The sequence below is a fragment of the Rattus norvegicus genome, chromosome 2, assembly GCF_021556685.1.
Source record: "Rattus norvegicus strain SHRSP/BbbUtx chromosome 2, alternate assembly SHRSP_T2T, whole genome shotgun sequence".
Taxonomy (NCBI): domain Eukaryota; kingdom Metazoa; phylum Chordata; class Mammalia; order Rodentia; family Muridae; genus Rattus; species Rattus norvegicus.
The window spans coordinates 187,284,868-187,302,358 of NC_141535.1; the positions used below are offsets into that span (position 1 = coordinate 187,284,868).

A 17,491-nucleotide genomic window follows, 5' to 3' on the forward strand; every position below is an offset into this window, starting at 1 on the left:
GGTAGAAGAGCAATCCAGGATGATCTCGGCATCAGCCTCTGCTGTTGGGGTTTGAATTGAGGATCTAATGTGTTTGTGATGGGTATGGATCCTCTGTGTTGATATTTCTCAAGAAGGAATTCGGAATACTATCACATATACGGAGGACGCAGGAATGCCTGCAGCCTTCATCAGTTTCTAGAGAACAGTTAGAATAAAAGCTGTCCTGTAACTCAGACTCTTTTTTTTTTTTTTTTGACAACTAACATTGGTGTGCTTTAAACAACCTTGAACGTGCTGGCTATGAAGCAGATTTCTCTGCTGAATTGTAAGCTCCTAACTCTGTTTTCAAAGAACTATAATAATGAAAATGTGCCTTGTCCTGCTAATTACACTCAAGTGTTTGGCTGCCTTGGGTTCCCTGGTTTCTCACTCCAGTTCCCCTGGCATTGATCAGGAGAGGCAACGCTCCACTCCACACGACGCCTACCCAAGTGCTAGCGTGCATACACACACACACACACACACACACACACACACACACACACACACACACAGAGAGAGAGAGAGAGAGAGAGAGAGAGAGAGAGACAGACAGACAGACAGACAGACAGAGACAGAGACAGACAGACACAGAGAGAAACTTACATGTAAATATCCACACTACACAACATGGAAAAATAAAAACCTAACATATAAGCCATTTCCAATAAAGGTTCTTATTATTCATCTCATAATATAAAAATACATTCAAAAACAAAAAGTTCAGCTATAAAATACTCATCTTTTTTTTAAATAAAAAAAGTTTAACCAATAACTCTAGCTATCTGCCTCAAAGAGAACACTGAACTCTCAATTGGAAACTCCAGCGGGCGACTTCAGTGGAGCTTTCCCAGTCGGCTTCTGTTAGATATCTTGAGCATCCATTTTGATGGCGTTTTATTGTTTCTCTCATAACTTAGTCCCTTACCTGGCACACCGCTTACATGATACAGTCACTCATTGAAACGCAGCCGTATGGCTCTTGTAAACCATTCTCCACACCACACAAACCAGCTGCTTTATACTCTGCCTCTTTCAAAGCCAAGCTTTGTTTTTTATGTGTGTGGATGCTTTGCCTGCGTGCGTGTAAATGCAACACGTGCATGCTTAGTAGCCATGGAGGCCGGAAGTGGGCAGGAGCAGCCAGTATTCTTAACCACTGAGCTAGCTCTCTCCAGCCCCTCTTATCGAACCCTTTTTATAGTTATTCAGTTGACTTGGGGGTGGGGGGATCAAAACTTTATGAACACTTAAAGTGATAGCCTTACCATTCTCTCAAACTTAAAACATGTTGATCCTGTGGTCAGCATCTTGGGGCCTCACCTGGTTGGGGGCTGCGGGAGAGATAATGTCTCCTTGCTTGTTCAAGCCTCTGCACTCCATCCTGCTTCCAGTGACCAATGGTCTTCTGGTTCTATAGTCCGCTATCTCCCACACACTCCCCCTCTAAAATGCATCCTTGCCCTTGCAGGGGAACCACTCAGGTTATGCGAGATGATCTTCCTGCCTCAGGAACTTAGCTTCCTCCCAACCGCTAGGCTTTTTGTCATATAAGGTAACGTTCAGGTTGTAGGGAGCTGGGATGTGGATACCTTTGTGGTCATGTTTTCAGCCTCCCCCAGCGTCCGTGATGTATCTCTCTGTGTCCTTATGAGTTTTCCCTCCCCCTTTTCTGTGAACCAGGTACCTACAACATGGCGGACATGCAATCGGTATTGTGCTGTGTGTGTGTGTGTGTGTGTGACCCCTGAACTCCTGGTGTCTGTTACAGACTTTGCTATGGTAACAAATAAGCTCCCCAATGGTGAGCCGGGGTCATGCCACAATCAGTTTGCAAGTGAGGCAACTGGCTTCACAGCCAGCCTTTAGCCAAGACTCAGGCCCATTCCACTTTACACAGAGACCAGCTTACAAGTGTCCTCCAGAGCAGGGTAGTTATTGAATGAATGTAAGCAAAATGCAGACTTAGCAAAAAGAAGTAGGAAATAAGAAAGCCTAATGGGGGGCTGGAGAGATGGCTCAGCCCTTAAGAGCACTGACTGCTCTTCCAGAGGTCCTGAGTTCAAATCCCAGCAACAGATGGTGGTTCACAACCATCTGTAATGGGATCTGATGCCCTCTTCTGGTGTGTCTGAAGACAGCTACAGTGTACTTATAATAAATAGATAAATCTTTTTAAAAAAAGAGTTGTAAGCTGCCTTTAAAAAAAAAAGGAAAGAAGGAAGGAAGGAAGGAAGACAGACAGACAGACAGACAGACAGAAAGACAGAAAGAGAGAAAGAAAACATAGCCAGGGAGATGACTCAGAAGACAAGAATACCAGCTGCTCTTGCAGAAGACCTGGGTTCAGTTGCCAGCAACCAAATGGCAACTCAAAACCATCTGTAAGTCCAGCTCCAGGAGATCAGGCATAGTCTTCTGGCCTCTAGAGGCACTAGGCATGTACATACTGTCCAGACGTACATAAAGTCAAAACACTCATGCTCCTAAAGTAAAAATAAACAAAATTTTTTAAAAGATTGCAATGCAGTAACACTCTCATTGACCTTTATAGGCACTATGAACACTGGTGTTACAGTTAATATTCATTGTCAGTTTGACAGGGTGTAGAATCACCTAGGAGATTTGTGGGCACAACTTTAGGAATGTCTGTGAGACCATTTCCAGAGAGAATTCAATGAGGGGCAAGACCATACTGGTCATGGTCAGTTCTATCCTGTATGAGCTTGGAGGCTCTGTGCACCCACTATGAGGTAGAGTGTCGTAGGTTCCCACTCCTCGTGTTTGCTATGTTTCCATTCACTGAGACAACACAGTCTGCAGGAGTCTTCCTGAGACAGCAAAACGATTCTCCAAGCCAGTGAATTATTTTTTAAAATTCATTTTAAAGTAGTCGAAACAAACGAAGTGATAGGTCAGTTAAAAAGTAGTTCAACTAACATAGGAACAGGTAATAGCTGGTGTTAGGCAAAAAGAAAGAACAACAGAGAAGTGAGGCAATGGGAGATGGGCTTGTTGCTAAACTCCTCAGGTGCTAGGGAGCTGCATGCAGAAGTAAGGTGCTTGGAGCCAGCCTGCTGGGGTTGCCTCCCTGTCTTGCTCCATGATTTCCAACTGCACACTGGAGGTGATTAGAGTAGTGCTTGCCTCCTGGGTTTGCTGAGAGGGTTATACAATTGATTTCCTTTAGGTCATTTGAACTATGTACAGTAAACCCCCATGTTGACCATTGGTCTGGAAGGGAGATACTGAGCCCTCAGAGCCAAGGACTTGTGTTGTTGCCACCAAACCATGTTGAGCAAAGTCAATAAATACACCAAGTAGTGTTATACAGGGCCAATAACGACTGAAGGCTTCAGACACAATTCGCCCTGTCTACAAATGCACATTTGCATGCTGCTGCCATACATGAATCCTAGAGCCATTAGATGGGTAGTTTTACCCGATTTTACATTTGAAATGTTTAAGTTACATTTCAAAATGGAAAATATGGGCGAAAAGTCACTTTTTTTAAAGTATGCATTTGATTGAAATTATGTGCATATGCGTTGATTTCCTGCATTGACCTGGAAGCTCTTCTACCTAGGAAGCACAATGCACTCGTCACTGTCCCCTCCTCCCCCCAGCCGTCAGCCGAGCACGCTGCAATATCAAATTCCTACTGTAATAGTGGGCTCAAAGATCTGAGGAGAGGAGTAGCCAGGACAAGCACCTGTTTGAAGGGATTATAGAAAGTTCACTTTTTAAACAAAGGAACAAAGGTTGCTTCTGAAGGGCTGAGTTTAGCGGGAAAGTGAACCCTGAAGGAAAAGTAGGAAGGGATGGAGCCTGGAGGGTCGCTCTCCCTGTGGGAGTGCTGCTGAGAAGCTATAGATTAAAATATATATAATGTTATTGTTTTCTTCCCAAAACATTCTGAGCTGTTTCCTTTGCGTTTACGGAAGAAGGGTGCACGCCCTTAGGAGGGCGGGATAGGAGGTGGGACGGCACAGCCCCTCCCCATTGGCCAGTGTTTATCTGAGGCACTGCTGCTCTGCCAGGAGTTGTAGCCCCCCGCGAGCTAGTGGAGCAGTGCCCTGAGCAGGTACCTTCCTGTGCCGCGGTCCAGGCACAACTCTTGGTACATTGGTTTGCGTGTCCCGGCCCAGATCTTACCTGTGGCCTGATGTATGTTCACTCTCTCTTGTCATTCTTTCTTTAGGACAAGTGACTCTAACCCAACCAGTGAAGCTTTCTGGCGACCATGGCCAAGAAAAGGATCGCTGTAATTGGATCAGGAGCCAGCGGGCTCACCTGCATCAAGTGCTGCCTAGAAGAGGGTTTGGAACCTGTCTGCTTTGAAAGGTCTGATGACATCGGAGGACTGTGGAGGTACCAGGTAAATCTCCTTATCCCCTAAGACTTGAAGGACTCTGTGCAACTCTGTAGCTACTCTTGTTATCCCATACAGGCTGCGCAAGGTAGTTACTTGAATTCCGCAATGACAGGAGTCAGATTTTAGGCCGGTTCCTTTCTGTAGACCGGCTACAAAGTGAAATGCCACTTATTTCCCTTTTTTGTTGCCATGAAAACGGCACGCAGACCAGAGCTTCTTGTTTGCTTGTTTGTTTCTGAACTTCACGGGGAACAATCTGTGACGTGGTAGAGTAGCAAACGTTAGAAGTTCGCTGCTTGTCCCCGGCTCCTGAAATAGACATCGAGCCTAGGGTCTGTTCGCAAGGCCTTCAATCTTCTCTATTGAAAGCAGTTCCTGGAGTGGCACTGGAGAGCCGATGCAGCAGATAAGAGCATTTGCTCTTTCAGAGGACCCGAGTTCAGTTCCAGCTCACCAGTACCATAAAGCCCAGCTCCAGGGGACCTGACACCCTCTTTTGATACCAAGTGTGAGCATAGCCCATAAACATGCATGCAGGCAAAACACTCACACATATAAAATAAAATAAAATAATAATAATAATAATAATTTATTATTATTGGGAAGCTGGGAAGGTGGCTTTTCTAGAAAACGCTAAGTACTTAGTACAGGAACAGGAAGGTCTGAGCTTCATCCCTAACACTCACCAGGAAGAAAGGGAGGGAGGGAGAGAGGGAGAGAGAGATGGAGGGGGTAAGGAAGGAAGGAAAGGAAACAAAACGAAACAAAATGAAAGGAAAGGAAACTAAAGGAAAGTAAGAAGCCTAGTGGAGCAGCAAGCCCTTGTAATCCCAATTGTGGGGACAGTTGCAGAGATGGGAGGAGTCCTGAGACTTTCCAGCTACCGGGGAAAGCAGTCTTCTAGCTCCAAGTTCAGGAAAATGTCCTATCTCAAATCGTAAGGTGGGGAGCAGCTAAGGAGAACAGCCAACATTGACCTTTAGCCTCTTCATGTACTACACACACGCGCACACAGACAAGAGTCAGAGACAGAGACAGACATCAACAGACAGAGACAGAGGAGACAGAACAGGGAGAGAGGGGGAGAGAACATGTACATACACACACGCACACACACACACACTCACACTAATGCACACAAATTTCCTTCTCACCTGAGGTAACGCTGACCATGCTAGTCACTGAACAGAATATAAAAATAAGATTGTCCTGTGTGCTTTAAACCTCCCTTCCCTGGAGAAGAGGTCAAATTCCCTGGCCTTTGCTCATCTCTAGCCTTATTCGTCAGTTTCATTTGAACCCTATGCATATCTAACCAGGCACGTGCTAATAAGATTAAAATATGAGCTGGGAATGGTGCTGGATGCTTTAATCCCAGCACTGGGGCAACAGAGGCAGGCAGATCCCTGTGTGGTGGAGACCAACCTGGTCTACACGTGAGTTCCAGGTCATCCATGACTATGTAGAGTGACCCTGCCTTAAACAAACTTACTTATTAAGTGAATGTCAGCTAACTTCACTGACTTCCACACAGGCACACGCTGGGCTTGCTTCTTGAACTCATCTTCAGAGTAGTGCTGAAGTCCCATGAGTGGGTTCCATTTTTCATAAAATATAGCCGTGCCAGCCACATCCTTAAAGGCAGCTGCATGTCACTCCACAGTTAAATGGAGGTGCAGCCCTGACTGCACCATGACTCTGGACAGAGGAGACGTCTGCTCTGTTAGCCTTTGGTTCTCGTTCAGATGGGGAATGGATTCCCTAAGAACCCCCCACCCCCATTCCTTTATCACAGCCTTGGGCTGAAAAGCTTGTTGATTAGGCTTTTTGTTTGTTTGTTTGGTTGGTTTTGTAATCAAGAGAAAAGTCTACTTTTGAAATCCAGTAAAATTTCAAAAGGATTCCAGTAAGCGTAGGGGTTGAGAACATTATTTTAGCTTCCAAGCCCGTGTCTGTCACCTAGAAGGGGTGGAACTTAGGGGAAATCACTTCTTTGTGTCTGTTGTTTCTTCAAGAAAGAGCTTACATAGTGCCTACTTCGTAAAGTTATTACGAGCAGGAAGTGACTAAGTGTGCCGGTCACTTCTGACAATTCTGGGTGATCAGTGTGTCATGCCAGTTATTACTCAGTTGGCATGGATTGGGACCTACGCACTTGGTACCTCTGCTGAGCACCAGAGCCAGGTTTAGGAATTCCAAAACAAGCATGAAATCAGCAACCAAAGGGTGGAGGCCAGGAGAGTATCTAACATTATGCCAGAAAATCAGGTTTGTGGTTTTCATTGCTAAAGTATCTTGAAATGACTGTTGTTGAAAGAGTCAATGAACTTTATTTATTTTCTGATCGTCCCCTTGGCAGAATTGTGCCAACCTTATGTAAATCAGTGAGCCATGTTTTGGCATAATACCCTGGCTTTTGTTAGACACATCTGCATGGTTCAGCATTCTAGTCCAGAGTCACCCATGATGCCTGGCATGTGTGAGCTAGCATGTATGATGCCTGGCATGTCTACATGTATGAACTTCCCAATATGTTTAAACCGGTTTCTGAACCAGGTGTGACGACCCACACCCCTTATCCCAGCACTTGAGAGGCAGAGGCAGATGGAGTTTTAAATAAACAGACTTTAAAATGTAGCTGGGCACAGTGGCACATGCCTTTGATCTCAGCACACAGGAGGCAGAGACAGGCTGATGTCTGTGAGTTTGAGGCCAGCCTAGTGAACACAGGGAGTTCCAGACCAGCTCGAGAGACATAGTGTGATCCTGTCTCAAAAACATACATACATACATACATACATACATACATACATACATACATACATACATACATACATACATAAATATCCCTGAGAAGCATACTGTCCTTCTGTCTGCTTAGGATACTCCTGAAGCCACAAGCCTTCATTCTCACACTTGGTCGTCACATAGCTGTGGAAACTGAGGTACCAGACACTCATGGACACTTCACATCCTTAGTGATTTCCTGCGAATTCATCTACTGAAGTTGTTTCTGTCACCCCCTTGCTTACTATTTGGAGTCATGCTGTCCTTCTCTTGGTTCCATTAAGTTAATTGATCAATTAATTTTAGATGTCTTATATAGATCTGAACCCAGCACTTTGAGGTTCTGCCCCGGGCACCCCGTATCCAGTTAAGAACACTAAAGCTCCCTTTTCAGTGACCCATCCCTGTGATCCAGGTGTTTTCTTTCCTTGTCACCGGCCACTCCCGATGTTTTCCTGTGACTGCTTTATCCTGTCTTTGCCTGCCTCATGAACACCCTCTCAGATGCCGTCATTCGGATTCTCCTCCCACTGTTCTTTTTCTTCTCACCTTCCCTAGTATTGCCTCCTTCTTCATGATATAGACTAACACTTTCTGACAATAATTTTATATGTGTTCTTCAGGCATGGTGGTAAACATCTGCTACCCTGGCACTTGGGACTTTGCCTCGTTTCCATTGTTAGCATCCTACACTAGTGGGATATATTGATCATGACCAGTGAGGCAGGAAGTCTCATAAGCCCTTGCTTTGTTTAGATTTACTTTGTTCTTCTGATGCCTTTTTTTTTTCTATTCCAGGATCCCCCTAAGACTTGGTAGTTGTATCTCTCAAGGCTCCTCATGGCTTGGATGGTTTCTTAGATTTTCTTGCTTTGTTTCTTTTACCCCCTTGGTTTTGCTATCTCTGGTAGGTTTGAGGAGGACTGGTTGGGTATTTTGTAGAATAGCCTCCTTTGAATTTGTTTGGTCTTTTACTCCTGGCTAGCCTGAAGAAGATCCTGGAGGTGAATTCCTGCTTTCTGTGTATCAAGGGTATCCTTTCTTGTAATGATTGGCCCTGCTTGTGTTACAACTTTCAGTGGAGTTGGTCAGGCTTGGCTGGTGTAAAGTTCATCTTTTCTGCCTTTGGAAGAAAGTTACTATGGCCAGCCACACCTAAGGACTGTTGGCTATTTCCAGAAGTCTCCAGAATCCATTTGTTAATACCTATACAGCGTTTGCTGAAATGCTGCCAGGGACTAGCTGTGTTTTCAGGGCAAGTAGGAGGAGCAGGATCGTCACAGTATTGACTCTTCCAATCCATGAAGATGCCAGCTTTCAGTTATGTCTATGTTTGATCTCTTTATCTGTGTTTTGGAGTTTAGTCATATTGCTCTTTCAATACCTAAGCATTTAAGAGGAGGATGGGCTTGTACATGGTCTATTTTTAAAATTAAAATTTTCAGTGGTTCATTTCTGACATACAGGTAGGTTGAAAGACCCCCAGATTCTGGGGAGACTCTCGTTCCAGTCACGGGTTGGGGTACCCCCAGGAAACACGAGAAGCCAGTCTTGATGTAATCGGCAAGAGGCAGTTTTATTTACGAGATCTCGGGCTGACACATATCTCACACAGGAGATTGAGTCCAGCCCCGAGCCTCTCTAGGCCGGAGCTTATATAGGGAAAACAAATTGGTTAGTACAAAGGGTGTACAGTTATTTTTTTTTCTGTGCGGAATTGTATTAACAAAGCATTCTAGCATCTTGGCAGTATGGGCAAGGTGTCTTATCTCGCTCAGCTAAGGGATGACTCGTATCAGGGGGTGAAGGAAGGGAAGGGAGGTAGCTCCAGGGGTAGCTCCAGATGGCCAGTGTCCTTGGAGCCCTATCTCAAATTCTTTTAGGCATAGTCAGACTTTGTTCAGGACTAACTTTTAGAAATTTTAACCCTTCAGGTTACTAACTTGTTTATTTTTGAGGGTCTTGCTCTATATCTCAGGATTGTCTGGAATTTATTATGTAGTTCATGCTGACACCGAACGTCGGCAGCCTTCAGGTGCTTCTGAGTGCCGAGCTTACAAACGTCAAGCCTGGCTATGGAACTGACTGACTCTGTCTCTGTCTCTCTCTCTCTCTCTGTCTCTCCCTCCCTCCCTCCCTCCTCTTCCCCTACCCCCTCTGTGTGTGTGTGCTCGCGTGTGCATACGTGTGTGTGTGTGTGTGTACAAGTGTGTACGTGTACAGTTCCTATGTATGCAACCTTAAGTGTTGCTCTCAGGCATGGTGCATTTTTTAGGAGAGTCTCTACTTGCTAAGAATATGAGGTTGTCTGGCAGCAAGCCCCAGGGCTCAGTTGCCTAGACCTCTTCGGTGTTGCACCTCTTTGGTGTTGCAATTGCAAGCACATGACCCCATACCAGGCTTTTTTTTTTAAGATTTATTTACTTATTATGCATACAGTATTCTGTATACATATGTCAGAAGAGGGTGTCTGATATCACTATAGATGGTTGTGAGCCACCATGTACTTGCTGGGAATTGAACTCAGGACCTCTGGAAGAGCAGCCAGTGCTCTCAACCTCTGAGCCATCTCTCTAGCCTGCCACACCAGGCATTTCTTAATGTAGGTTCTGGGGCTTGAACTTAGTCCTCATGCTTGCAAGGTGAGCACTGAACCAACTGAGCCACCTCTCACCCTGCAGTGACTCGTGTTCACCTGCTTTCGCATGGCCTGGCTGTGTTTGCTTTTGCATGCCCTGGCTGTATTCACCTGCTTTCCCATGGCCTGGCCGTGTGGGCCTGCTTTCACATGGCCTGGCTCTGTTTGCTCTCCCAGCCTGGCCGTGTTCTCCTCTCTCCCATGGCCTGCCTGTATTGTGTAGTTGTCGGTTTAACATTTCGTTCTTTGGGGTTTGCTTTTCATAAACATTCACCTAATTGGTCACGAAATTCGTTTTTATTTCCTCTTTCAGGACTTGTAGGGCATATAGCTAGGACTTCGAGTGCAATCCTCTCTGGGAATGTCCCAAAAGAACATCTTTGTGTTCCTAATCAAACCAAAGCACTCGGTCTCTTACTGTTTAGCAAGCTATCGTCTACTTGCATGTTTTAAATTGTCTCTTATTGACTTGAGAAAGTATCTTTCTATACTAGTCCACTGAGAGTTTTCCGTCCTTGTCAGTGTTTAATAAACATTTTAATAAAAATGAAAGAAAAATTCCACCTTTATAATAAACTATTTTCCTATTCAGACTATATGTACAAATTATATATAATTAATACAGTGTACTCAAAGGAGATATATTAAACAAGGGAGAGGTTATATACAATATGTAATTATATAAACATAAGTATATGTAATGTATACTAGATGATTAGGATGTACATTTAATTTCATAGTATGCATATTACTCTTTCATTTCAAGTTATAATAGGCCCCTTTCAATATTCTTACATAGGACTGGGGATTTAGCTCAGTGGTAGAGCGCTTGCCTAGCAAACGCAAGGCCCTGGGTTCGGTCCCCAGCTCCGAAAAATAGAAAAAAGAAAAAATAGATTTGACATTGTATGGGGTGCGTGTGTGTGTGTGTGTGTGTGTGTGTGTGTGTGTGTGTGTGTATGTGTGTGTGTGTGTGTGACTTTTTTACATGTTCATTGGCTACTTGTATTTCATAAGGTTGATCCTCAGGTTGCCATAAATACTTCTTATTTGCACAGGAAAACCCTGAGAAAGGAAGGGCCAGTATTTATAAGTCTGTGATCATCAACACTTCCAAGGAGATGATGTGTTTCAGTGACTACCCTATTCCAGATCATTACCCTAACTTCATGCACAACTCCCAGGTCCTGGAGTATTTCAGGATGTACGCCAAAGAGTTTGGCCTTCTCAAATATATCCAATTCAAGGTAAGAGGTTTTTACTTCCTGTTTGAAATTGTTCATCACGTCAGTGAATCACAAAGCTCATTTACCTATGTTGTCTGTGGAGACTTACTTGAAAGAGACATATACAACACAAAGACTCTCCTCTGGCCCTCTTGGTTCTTGGGAAACGTTCAAGGAAAGCCCTCTATCCTATACATCGTGGCTGAAGAAACAGGAAGCCACCTGCTAGGGTGCTTACCATGCTTTCCTTTCATGCTGGCTTTAATAAAAACTGACGAGGGGGACTGGTGGGAGTCAGACCTTTAAAATCTCCATGTCCAAGATCACTTAGCTTTACCACATGCTGTTTTATGTAATTTCAACCCCGTGCTGTGGTTGTTGGGAAGCCAGCGGGGAGGCAGAGAGGTCAGTTCTGGGGAGAGGAAGAGCACTGAATGAAGGGCCATGCCTTGAACAATGGCCCTTGCTCAACCACAGATTAACTTGTGCTCTTAGGCCACAGCGTTTCTCACCTTCAATTTCTATAAATTCCCTTGCTTACAAACCAACATGATTGTCCCAGATTGTTTCTGGTTCCTTCTTTCTCTGAAGTTTTCTAGCATGTTTCTATGATTTGAAATTGTGCCCATTGGGAAAAAAAATATTTATGACACCCTGCAAAAGCCCAAACCTTCCTGACTCTTCTGCTAAATCATGATCAATGTTACACTCAATGGCAACTCTCAAGGCCTGGCATGCAGCCCATAGACTGCCCTTTGTGTATTCATTACTTGAATAAGCTTGGCTCTGGGCTAAGCAGTAAAAATGCAGAGACCAAAAACAAACAAACAAACAATGAAAATGAAAGTGAAGAGGAACATCTGAGGAGACTCCCATCGCTGCTCAGAGGAAGACACCAGGCATCAGCCTCCAGGGAAGGTCGACTGCAGAGCAGATTGTGTCCGGGCTGAGTGAAGAATGAATAGGAGTCTGCCAAGAGAAGAAGGAACAGAAGTGTGATCCAAGCAAAGGCCCTAGCCTGTGTAAATGCTCAGGACAGAGACCACTGTGTGGGCCAAGATATCGGAGCTAGGTGGGATCACTTTCGGCCCACTGAGACCCTGTGCCCGAGGCTTCAGACACAGGCCGGAACACATTCTTGGTGTACTTAAGCCTCGCAGAGGAATCCTTGTTTGTTTATTTATTTATTTATTTATTTATTTATTTACTTACTTACTTACTTATTTATTTATTACAAAGCTAAAAATTATGCCACCAGCCATCTCATCTCACAGCCTCTTTAGGGTCACCTGTAAAACAAGCGTCTGTAGAAGGCAGAGGAAGACTTCATCACATACAAGGAGGGCCACCGGGATGGTGTTCCAGTCCCAATGAAGGGAGACCTGTATCTTAGTCATGTGTTAAAGGCCAGCCACTCCTGGTTTGCACTGGGAGAAGCAGACATGGAGGTGGGGATAGCAGGGGATAGAGGAGGGACAGGCCGTTAGTGAATATGTCGCTGATGCTTGGCAGAAGCCCCAAGCTTTGTTCCCGCTGTGTGCGAATCAAATAGTCATACAGAAACCCCGTGACGGTGCCCGTGACAACTGTTTATATAACATTCTGTAGGGAGTTGTCTCAGGGAAGACATATACTCTATAGGCTATAACTACAGATCCCTGTCACTTTTAGACCACAGTGTGCAGCGTGAAGAAGCAGCCTGATTTCTCTACCTCAGGCCAGTGGCAAGTGGTCACTGAGCATGAAGGGAAAGAGCAGGTAGACGTCTTCGATGGAGTCCTGGTTTGCACAGGTCATCACACGGACCCTCACCTGCCCCTGGACAGCTTTCCTGGTGAGTGACCCACTGAGGGAAGACGCTGCAGCCATGGCTATGGTATGACCTCTGAGGAATGGGAGGGGAATGGTCTGAGTGATTCTTACTGTGGGGTTTAAAAATAAAGCCTTACCCTAATTAAGTGCATTCCCCTGTGTTTTGTAATTCGTATTACTGCCATTTTGAAAGTGGAAAGGATTACAGTTTGGAAGCTAGAGGAAGATTATCATGTCTACTGTCATGAGCCACGAATGTCATCTTTGTCAAGAAATGGCTACATGTACAACGTTAGCCCTATAACATTGTAATGGAGCTGAAAATATCCTGCTGTCTAGTAAGGGCTTAGCCACTGTGATACTCAGGCACGAGACACTGTTTATGGTGACACTGGTGTACCAATCTATGGCACTGTCAAGTTATTTAAAGTTATAGCATGAGTACCTGTTAAATACATAACACTGGGCAATAAGTAACTTGCTGATTATACATTTACAATACTATACTTTGTGGAACCCTATGTATTTGAGATCTGTGCTATACAATCATAGGCCATATTATACCAACACAGCCTCACACACTCAGGTTCACTGCGTCTTTTGACTGACCTGTACCACCTAGGTGTGTATAGTATCTGTCCAGTGATGAAATCCATCTTCAACCTGCTTCTCAGAATGACTGTCTCTCTGTCCAATAGCACGGGACTGTATTTAAACTCATGGTGACTGTGTTTTCCCAAGGACCAAAAGGAAGGCTGGAGTCCCTGATTTGTGCTAATTGGAATCAGAGATTTTTCTTAAATTGAAGAGGAAAACAGTGGAAATAATGAATTTCTAAGAATGAAGCAAAAGCTTAAAGCATTTTATTTCATGATTCTGGCCTGGACCTTTTCCCTTTAAAAATACATTCTATGTATGCCCAATGTGCACATAGAGGTGTGGCGTTGAACAGATAGAGGAGAAGGGAGGTTTTCTGAGGCCATCTGGACTTGTATCTGCAAATTCAAAATGCAGATGCCTTATGGCAGGGAATCACAAAGGCAGTGGGAGAAGAAAGAAGCAAAAGTGTTCAGAAAGGCAAGAAGAGTTGCTTAATAAAGGAGAGTGTGGAAAATAGAAGGTTAAACTTTAAATTCCACAAAAGGGAACAATACATGCTTTGACAAATAATAACCTTCATACAAACCGCTCCACCCCCAATAATTATTTCTTCTCTTCTAGGAATTGAAAAGTTCAAAGGAAAGTACTTCCACAGTCGAGAATATAAGAACCCAGTGGAATTTACCGGGAAAAGGGTCATTGTCATTGGCATTGGGAATTCTGGAGGAGATCTGGCTGTAGAGATCAGCCACACAGCCAAGCAGGTTTGCATGAATGAGTGGTTTACTTTGCTTCACTCTTAGCAAGGAGGTAGGACCACCAAGGAGTGTAGAGACTGGCACAGGTCCCACCCAGGCCAGCAGCAAATACACGGGGCTTGTCTGCTGCCCAAGCTTCAGCATTAGGGCTGATGCTTCGTATAGATCCTGTAAATCAAATGTGTAATGCAATCAATGTATCAAGGAAGTTAAAGATTTATTTTTATTATACTGTGTGTGTGTGTATGTGTGTGTGTGTGTGTGTGTGCATGTGTGTGTACACATGAATACAGAGGCATCAGATTCTCCTGAAGCTGTGAGCACCTGATGTGGGAGCTGAGTGCCAAACTTGGGTCTTTTGTGACAGTAGCAAGTGTTCTTAACCACTGAACCATCTCTCCAGCCCAGCATAATTTTTTGAAGAGAAATGTCCTTTTGTGCTTATGTCATGATTTCCTAGTAAGTGTAGAATTAACTCCTGGAGTAACGTAGGAAATCACCTCGATGATTAGGCATGAGAAGAAGCATTATGGGGCAGAGTTACTGAGCAAATATCATTTAAGAAAATTTTAGCATTGAGGATTTTTGTTAAAGTAATTTGAAGCATATTTGCAGAAAAACAGCATCATCACATTTACTAAAAACCAGGTAGACATTTCCCTATTGCCAATAGAGTAGTGAATTGATGAAGAGACAGGACTACACTGGTTAAATAGTTTCCTTACACAGTCCTTTTAAGATACGATTTATAAATATGTTGTTTATTGTAAAAAGGTAGAGATGGGAAACTGAAGTTAAAGCGTAATGGGCACAAGACACTTATCGAGTGCTTCCTGTATATCACCGTTTACAAAAACGCCATTTCTCACAATAATCTTGGGCTGTATGTTTTTGCTGTCACTGTTGAGTAAGTGGGGAGCTTCTTAGTCCACCTCTGAGCACAGTCCAACCTTGCCCGAGGGTGTGCAGCTTACACGCAGACCATCTGCTTCTTAGGAATGTGCACATGCTTTCATCTGTGATATGCAGAAGCATCAGTACACGAGCCCTTGGGTTTCCATTGGTGGAAATGTATGTGTGGAGGAAAGGTCCTCCCGCTGCGGACAGGCAGCCCACTGCCTAAGAGCCTAGACAAAAGACCTTGAAGCAATACACATTTCCTACAGCCTTAGAACCCACCTCTAGGGGAGAGGCAGATGAGGAGAAGTAATAATCTTACTGGTAACTGAACATAGCTTGTAGTCAGTTTTGAACATGGACTTTGGCCAGTGTGCAACACAGGAAGACTATAGTCTGCTATAGTTCCACCAGCAGCCTTCATGTTTTCAACAATCAGGGAAATAGTTCTTAGACACGGTAGGAAGGTCAGCTTTGCCACTCTCTAGTTATATGACCTTAGGCTGCATGATTTGCTCTCTCCGTGCCCCTCAACCATAAAGTGGGGATGGCAGGGCCTTCCTTAAGAGTCACTGTGTCACTTAAAATGTGAAGGGCCAGTCTCAGCAGCTTACTTATAGGCTATAGGTAACCAATATCAATAAGGAGTGAGATCGATGTTCTGGGAGATGGTGCACAGGCTATATATAGCTCTGTGGAAACACACTCAGAGGTCCAGAGCTTATAAATAAATGAGATAGATATTTATGATATTTCTAACGGGGTTGTTGGTGACAAATGGTATAATATAAACTATACGAATGATTAACAAGGTTTTCTAACACTGCAAGCAGTGTTGGCAGCAAAAAATGACTAAGGGTTTTGGGCTAAGTGATGTGCAGTCACTTTCACCTTTATGGATTTATAGGTGTTTTTTTAATGCTTACACTTATTTGTTCTGTGTGGGGAAGGAGTGGTGTGCATGGAGTAATGCATCTGTGGGGGTCAGAGGACAGCCCACAGGAGCAGGCTCTCTCATTCCCCCATGTAGGCCTCAGGGATGGAGCTTATGTGGCTGCAGGTGCTTTACCCACCAAGCCATGTCTCCAGCCCCATCTCTGTGCTTTCTAATGAGTTCTATAGGTGGCAAGTACTAGGAAAAGTTCAGGAGGTGGAGAGAAATGATCGCCTTGGAAGGTCAGCGGTGTCCTGACAGAAGGAGCAGATTTGATCTGAAACCCAAAATACTATGGATGCAGGAGGGTTTATGACAGTCATTCTCTACCTGTGGGTCTCGACCCTCTTTGGAATCAAATGACCTTTTCACAGGGGTCATTCTAAGACCATCAGAAAACACAGGAATTTTAGAAGACCAAATAAGCTTTCATGTCTCATGAACATGAGTATACTCAATGTAATATAATAAAGGAAAGACCATTATACAAGTCCATATAACATTGCAAAGACCATATAACATTATGGTTCATAAGAGTAGCAAAATCACAGTTATGAAGTAGACATGAAAATAGTTTTATGCTGCAAAGCTTCTGTAAGGCAAAGGACAGTGTGGTTAGGACAAAACGACAACCAACAGATTGGGAAAAGATCTTTACCAATCCTACAACAGATAGAGGGCTTATATCCAAAATATACAAAGAACTCAAGAAGTTAGACCACAGGGAGACAAATAACCCTATTAAAAATGGGGTTCAGAGGGGCTGGGGATTTAGCTCAGTGGTAGAGCGCTTACCTAGGAAGTGCAAGGCCCTGGGTTCGGTCCCCAGCTCCGAAAAAAAAAAGAACCAAAAAAAAATGGGGTTCAGAGCTAAACAAAGAATTCACAGCTGAGGAATGCCAAATGGCTGAGAAACACCTAAAGAAATGCTCAACATCTTTAGTCATAAGAGAAATGCAAATCAAAATAACCCTGAGATTTCACCTCACACCAGTGAGAATGGCTAAGATCAAAAACTCAGGTGACAACAAATGCTGGCGAGGATGTGGAGAAAGAGGAACACTCCTCCATTGTTGGTGGGATTGCAGACTGGTACAACCATTCTGGAAATCAGTCTGGAGGTTCCTCAGAAAATTGGACATTGAACTACCTGAGGACCCAGCTATACCTCTCTTGGGCATATACCCAAGAGATGCCCCAACATATAACAAAGACACATGCTCCACTATGTTCATAGCAGCCTTATTTATAATAGCCAGAAGCTGGAAAGAACCCAGAGGCCCTTCAACAGAGGAATGGATATAGAAAATGTGGCACATCTACACAATGGAATATTACTCAGCTATCAAAAACAATGACTTTATGAAATCCATAGGCAAATGGATGGAACTGGAAAATATCATCCTGAGTGAGGTAACCCAATCACAGAAAAACACACTTGGT

At 44.0% G+C, this 17,491-nt stretch overlaps 1 protein-coding gene across 6 annotated transcripts in view; it reads left to right on the forward strand.

Annotated features, from left to right (window-relative positions):
- Positions 1 to 17,491, forward strand: part of Fmo5 (flavin containing dimethylaniline monoxygenase 5) — a 53,298-nt gene that overhangs the window by 21,913 nt on the left and 13,894 nt on the right. For 5 of the 6 annotated variants that reach the window (XM_087616170.1, XM_087616173.1, XM_087616172.1 and 2 more), the window contains exons 2-5: positions 4,223 to 4,399; positions 10,880 to 11,068; positions 12,719 to 12,881; positions 14,081 to 14,223. In XM_087616170.1, the coding sequence (XP_087472296.1) occupies positions 4,265 to 4,399; positions 10,880 to 11,068; positions 12,719 to 12,881; positions 14,081 to 14,223 (630 nt within the window). In that variant the 5' untranslated portion in view covers positions 4,223 to 4,264. 6 annotated transcript variants of the gene reach the window in all.